Source organism: Jatropha curcas, chromosome 11, assembly GCF_041381405.1.
Source record: "Jatropha curcas cultivar XTBG-Jc1 chromosome 11, XTBG_Jcur_1.0, whole genome shotgun sequence".
Taxonomy (NCBI): domain Eukaryota; kingdom Viridiplantae; phylum Streptophyta; class Magnoliopsida; order Malpighiales; family Euphorbiaceae; genus Jatropha; species Jatropha curcas.
In genome coordinates this window covers 26205929-26212930 of record NC_143161.1, presented here as the reverse complement: position 1 = coordinate 26212930, position 7002 = coordinate 26205929, and the positions used below count along the sequence as shown (strand labels likewise).

The window sequence follows — 7002 nt, the reverse complement described above, 5'->3', positions numbered from 1 at the left end:
ACTAACCAAAAGAAAATAAACCAGACAAAGCCTTAACAATTATCTCATAATTGCAGGAATGAATCTGATAATTCTGAGAATCACATGTTGAGGTTACAAATTACAACCCATACCCACTGAAAACTTCAAATATAATAAATAAAACAGAAAACAGAGGAGAAAGAAATTGAGAGCCTCCATAACGAAGAAGAAGACAAAAGCAGTATTACTATCAGCATTATTACGACAGCGAAATAAAAATTAAATCAAAAATAAAAATAAAATTACGCAATATAAATGAGGCCACGTAGAGACGTTGATCGACGCAAATTCATAAACGCAGAAGCAGAAGAACAACAAGGAGAAGAAGAACCAGTTTTCAGAACCGGAAAATCAATTTCAATTCCTATTTATTTGTGGTTAATATTGAAAATATCAATTTCAATGGCTGGGCAATCTCGAAAATGGATGATACTTGTTGCGACTATTTGGATTCAAGCTTTTACGGGAACGAATTTCGATTTCTCTGCTTATTCTTCGCATTTGAAATCCGTTTTAGGGATTTCTCAAGTGCAGTTGAATTACTTGGCTGTTGCTTCTGATCTTGGAAAGGTTTTCGGTTGGTCTTCTGGATTAGCTTTGTTGCATTTTCCGTTATGGCTTGTTCTTGTCATGGCTGCTTTCATGGGGTTCTTTGGTTATGGTTTTCAATGGCTTGTTATAAGGAATGTCATCTCTTTGCCTTATATTCTGGTACGTACTTTTCTCCCATTTTCTTGCCGTTTCTTTCATTTTTCGGCGTTTCTTTTTTATTTTCTCTTGAAAGAGTATATATATATATATATATATATATGTATATATTATTAAACTAAATTGGGACTCATTTTAAGAATATTTTTCAAAAATTTTTCTACTCAAACATTTCAATTTGACGAATTCAAAATAAATATAAATTTTGTAAAATAATTCATAAAGGTCCTTCGAAACTTAGATAACAATGTGTATGAATATGAATTATTATTTCTTTTTCTTTTTTGAAAGAAGAACAATTATTATTTCTAATATCTTATTATTTTAATATAAAAAATAATTACAAACTTCCAGTGAGTTATATATCAAATCAATAATTAATATTTATTTATCATTTAAAAGTTTTTAAGTAGCTTTTTATTAAAAAAAAGGTTTTTGAAGCAGCCGTTGTGACACCTGTCGATTACTATAGTGGTCAGGTCTTTATCGTTTCTCTTTTTCTAGTAGATTTTTGAAAAAGAACATTATATTCGCCTACTCAAAATAGGGGCAATTTCAATTTTTAAAATTATATTATTTAATTTATATATTATAATTTTATATAAAGTCCAACCGTTAATTTTCCGTTAAATACATTTGATCCAACCGTTAATTTAGTCTTTTATGGTTTGATGAATATGCTCGCAGTAGCCTCAGTTATTATAAATTTCCAGTGTATAGTTCACTATATAAGAATTATTTTTAAGGGTCTTTTTAATATTTCAAAACCACTTAATATAAAACTTAACAGTACAACTTTTCTAACTTCAAAAAAAAAAAAAAAAACCAGTAAAACTTTTCGGTGTAACCATATTAAAATGCAACAACTAAATAGTGTATTCGGGAAACCAAATTCTTACCGGTATATTTGATAAAAATATATAGTAATTATCCCTTAAAATTATTTTTGAAAAAAGCATAAATTATAAGAGTCGTCGATATCTTAATGATTAATATTATTATGATTTTGTAGGCAATATTATTATTATTATTATTATTATTATTATTATTATTATTATATAGCTATCTAGTTTAATTTTTTTTTTTGACAGGAGCTATTTAGTTTAATTCAGTGAATGGTACTTTGTAGCATTTTTATATTAAGATTTATTGATAAACAAAATTTTTTTTTATTAATTTATATATTTAGATTTCTAAAGCAAGAAGTTTTTTTTTTTTTATTTTTAATTTAGAATGACCCTTTTTTTTTTTTTTTTTTTTTTTTTTTTTTTGCCTTTTTAGCGGGGGTTAGGGAGAGAGCCTTCAGGAAGGAAGGCCAGGTAGATGCCTCTGGTAGCATTTGATTTCACGATCTACCAAATTGAATGGGAAATCCAAATATTTTTTTTTTTTTTTTTTTTTTAAAAACTAAAGGTTCAAGAAAAAATTTAAAAAAATAAAAGAAAAGAGAGGAAAAATGGGTTAAAAAGGAAGGAAAAAAAAAAAAAAAAGGAAAGAGGACATATCCCAAATTGTTTTAAATCTCATTTGATGCATATTTAATTAAGCAGACAAATAGTACTATAGTGAAGCTCATACAGGATGGCATTTGTCTGTTGTTACATAATAAGAGTATTTATTTTACGATTTAAGGAGAGCATATGCATTGAATTTTAGGTACGCTTTACAGAAATTGTCCGAACAGCTACATCTTAGAAATCATATTGGATTTTCTATTCAGGAATTAAATTGAGAATTTGTTATATATTTTAAATTTCTTTTTTACTTTTAAGTTTTCACTTTAAAAATCCTTAATATATAACTTCAAAGCTGCATTTCGATTTCCATTTTGTTATTTTTATTGTTTTCCAACTTGGATTGACCAAATAAAGGATCTCAAAAGTGGCAAAACTGGACAAAAATGCATGAAAACAAATCTACAGGAAAAAGTTTGCCGGAGAAGCTTCCTTTGTCTGATACACTAATTTTCTACCATAAAAAACTGCTGAAGCATGACAGTCGTATATTGCCAAAGTAGCAGATGGTGCTAAGCACCTTCTCCTTTCAGATTCTTTTTCTTTTTTTAACTTGTTCCTTTATATGCTCCTTCTCTTCTCTTTACCTAGCCTCGTGATCCCATGAATCTAGAACATGCTCAAATTCTTGATTACGTAGTGTACCTTCCTCTCATATCTTGTTTTTGGTACACTTTTAGTTTTATTGTTACCCTAGCATTTCACATCACCTGCAGCAGTATTTTCATTTTACTAACTACCGTGTTTCTTTAATCATGAATGAAAAAAAAAAGAGGACTTTAAGGATTTAAACTCCAAACCTCTTACATTGGGATAATAGTCGAAGGGGAGTAAAACTAACTTCAACCATGCGAATGCTGAGTTCATTTACTCAAATATTGAAAATGTCTAGCGTTTTGTTATGAAATTTTAAGCAACTTTTATAAATAGTGCATGGATTTTTATTTTATGAAGAAACAGTTATTATTATTAATAACTCCGCTAAATTTATGAAACTCGCTAAGTTTTGGTTTAAGAGACTCGGTATAATAGTTGTAATAATTATTGATAGATTAGTTTAGAAAGATATAATGACATATCACTTATATAGGGAAAGCAATGTGGATACTTCTTCCGCATATCAAGTGAATTTATGTTTTGATGCTCATACTACAATTAGATCAAAATCTTTGGCTTTGCCATGGAAGGAGCTTGACTAGATTTAAGTACGTTTTGGCATTAAGGGAGAATTGAACCTGGATAAATTTTCCAGTGGAAAATATATTACTGGTAGACTCATCCTACAAGCAAAGATTGAAGTACTTGGATCCTTTTTTTATGTTACAAATTACATAAGAGTTTTATGATTTTGAGTATAATTTTGGAAATTCAACGCATAACCAATGAAAGCATTGATGGCATTTTTGTTACCATTATGGTCAGTCATGCTATGGATATGGTAATTGGGTTTGTTCCTGGATCATGGATGAAATAAAATCTTTCCACAATTCATTTTCAGCTTATTTTCATGAATAGATGCTTGATTCTTGATTATCTATGTTTCTTTATCCATTCTTGTCTATTTCATTATCTTATTAGCTGAACTCAAATTTTCTTCTCTAAATATTAACATCCATTTAATATTTTATTCTCTCTGTTTAGAACAATTGAAAAGCTTCTATGACCAATTTCAAGGGTATACCATAGAAAAGCAGAACTACAAATAAGCTAAATGTGAATCTCTAGGCTGCACTGGCTATTTTCTGTCAAAGCTATAATGTTGTATAGCTAAAGGATCAAATTCGTATATAATTTCATAAATTTTGGTTTCTTTTTCATTTGTAGATCTTTATGACCATGACAAAATTAATTCATATTATTTTGAAAAATATGGCAGGTGTTTCTCCTTTGTTTATTGGCTGGATGCAGTATCTGCTGGTTTAACACTGTATGCTTTGTTCTCTGCATTCAGAATTTCCCTGCTAATCGACCACTAGCCTTATCCCTTACTGTAAGCTTCAATGGTGTAAGTGCAGCATTATACACTCTTGCTAGCAATGCAATAAATCCGTCATCAAGTGATATATATCTTTTATTAAATGCTATTGTTCCCCTTATTACTTCCATTGTAGCATTACTACCAATTCTTCGCCAACCATCTTTAGACGCCCTTTCTCCTGAGGAAGTTCGCCGTGATTCCCTTATATTTCTCATATTGAATTTCTTAGCCATCCTTACAGGAGTTTATCTCCTTCTCTTTAGTTCAAATACATCTAATGCAACAAAAGCTTCTCTATATTTTTTTGGAGCAATTTTCTTTCTCATTTTCCCTTTGTGCATACCTGGTGTTGTTTATGCTAGAGATTGGTTTCACCGTACCATTCATTCTAGTTTTCGCCTTGAAGGCTCTGGCTTCATTCTTGTTGATGATGATGATCTTGAGCTTCACAAAGAGCTACTCACCCGTGAGCTAAGTAATCATGAAAATGGGGATGGAATTATCTATGGAGTGAAAAGACAGAAGAGTTCAAGTGAAAAAGACGGGTGTTGTGATACAATGGTTGGGAAAGATCGGCTGGCAATGCTTGGTGAAGAACATCCTGCATGGGTGCTCGTTCGTAGGTTGGATTTTTGGCTATACTATACTGCATATTTTTGTGGCGGTACAATTGGGCTTGTGTACAGCAATAATCTAGGACAAATAGCACAATCACTTGGACATAGCACTAATACTGCAACTCTTCTCACCCTGTATTCTTCTTTCTCATTTTTTGGTCGTTTGCTTTCTGCTGCACCGGACTACATTAGAGTGTAAGTAGCTACTACACCAAGTCTTCTTAGTTAGTAAATTTCTTAACTTTAAGCAAAGTGAGTTCAAGATGTTTAATTACCATACTTTAGAGGTTCGCTTTACTATCGTGCTAATATTTCGGCAGTTGAGTGTCTGCTTTTATATATAGTTCAGAACAGTTTTAATCCTAGTAGGCATAATGCATTGAAGTAGTGAACTTTTACTTTAAATTTCTGGTACCTTGCTGTTGAAACCTCCCTAAACTTTTTATGCATTAAACCAAATAACCATATATATATATATATATATATAGATAGATAGATAGATAGATAGAGAGAGAGAGAGAGAGAGAGAGAGAGAGATAGAGAATAGGATTGAATTTTATGCTGAATGATAATGCTCTTTTTAATTCTGCAGGAAAATGTATTTTGCAAGGACTGCATATTTAACTCTTGCTCTTGTGCCAACTCCAGTAGCCTTCTTCTTGTTGGCTTCATCAAGCAAAGCAGTAGCATTGCATGTAAGCACTGCATTAGTAGGATTGAGCTCTGGGTTCATATTTGCTGCAGCTGTTTCAATAACATCTGAGCTATTCGGACCGAACAGTGTAGGTGTTAATCACAACATCCTTATTACCAACATTCCGATCGGGTCGCTTATCTATGGATTTCTTGCTGCTATAGTATATGATGCTAATGCAAAAGGAGGCAGTGTTGGCCTAGACATCATTAGTGATTCAGTGGTTTGCATGGGAAGGCAGTGCTATTTCTTAACATTTTTGTGGTGGGGTTGTTTGTCAATTGTAGGTTTAACTTCTAGCTTGCTTTTGTTCTTAAGGACTAGGCATGCCTATGACCAGTTTGAAAGAAATAGGATTGCCACGTTGTATTAAGAGCTAGTTAGCATTTATATGCTAATTCCAGTGGTTTCCCAAGGGGGAATTTTGAAATTATTAGTGAGGGAGGGAAGGGGTTGGGATATAGTGAGGGAGGGAAGGGGTTGGGATACATTTTAAATGAAGCTAATTGTAATTGAAAGTATTAATCTTTTAACATTAGTAATCAATAGATTCACAACATAATTACATACTTACTTTGTTCCAAAATATAAATCGTTAAGGTTTTTGTACAAAAATTAAAAAATCAATTAATTTTCTTAAATTATAACAAAATCAAAGGTAAATAATCAAACTACCTTTTATGTTACGTCATTACTCCTATCTCATATTATTATACTATATCTAATATAAATAAAGTTAAAATTGAAAAATGATCATTTATTACTTCTTAAAATTATTCAAAACCATTTATGTTTTAGGACAATAAAAATTACTCTAAAACGATTTATATTTTGAAATAAAGGAAGTAGTTATTGCTAGGCAATTAACCTAAACGGTCAAAGAAATATGATGCTCACATGAAGTACAGATAAAAAAGTTTAAAACATTTTACTTGCTTATTGCTAATAAAATATGTAAAGATTTTAATTTATTCTATTTGAATATTGACTAGTTGATTGAAATGATTGATTATTCAGATTTGACATCATATGTTTATGTTGGGACCGCGCGTACCCTCACCCAATCCCGGATTAGTATAATATTATCCGCTTTGGGCCAAGCGCGTACCCTCACCCAATCCCGGATTAGTATGATATTATCCGCTTTGGGTCAAGCCCTCACGGATTTGTTTTTGAGCACCTCCCAAAAGGCCTCATACTAATAGGTTGGATTGAACCATTATATTTTGATTCCTCTTTCATTTTTGTTTTTGTTCGGTGTGGGACTTGGGAGGTTATCCCAACCGTTTACATTATTATTCTAAATTAAGAGCCTGTTTGAAACAAATTAATTCCACCAAATTTTATGAAATTCATTTGAAAATCGAAAATTTTATGTTTTGAATAAATAAAAAAACATAGATTTGAATTCTTTGATTGAATTGTATGGAATTGGTAAAGTTTAACTCAAATTTCTATTAAAATCGTTGG

At 31.0% G+C, this 7002-nt stretch overlaps 1 protein-coding gene across 1 annotated transcript; it reads left to right on the top strand.

Annotated features, from left to right (window-relative positions):
- The first annotated feature begins 241 nt into the window (after window positions 1–241).
- On the top strand, window positions 242–5992 carry LOC105632649 (protein NUCLEAR FUSION DEFECTIVE 4). The gene is made up of 3 exons (XM_012215088.4): window positions 242–732; window positions 4120–5033; window positions 5431–5992. The coding sequence occupies exons 1-3, from the start codon at window positions 277–279 to the stop codon at window positions 5903–5905; spliced, it is 1845 nt and encodes a 614-aa protein (XP_012070478.2). The 5' UTR covers window positions 242–276; the 3' UTR covers window positions 5906–5992.
- The last annotated feature ends 1010 nt before the right edge of the window (window positions 5993–7002 follow it).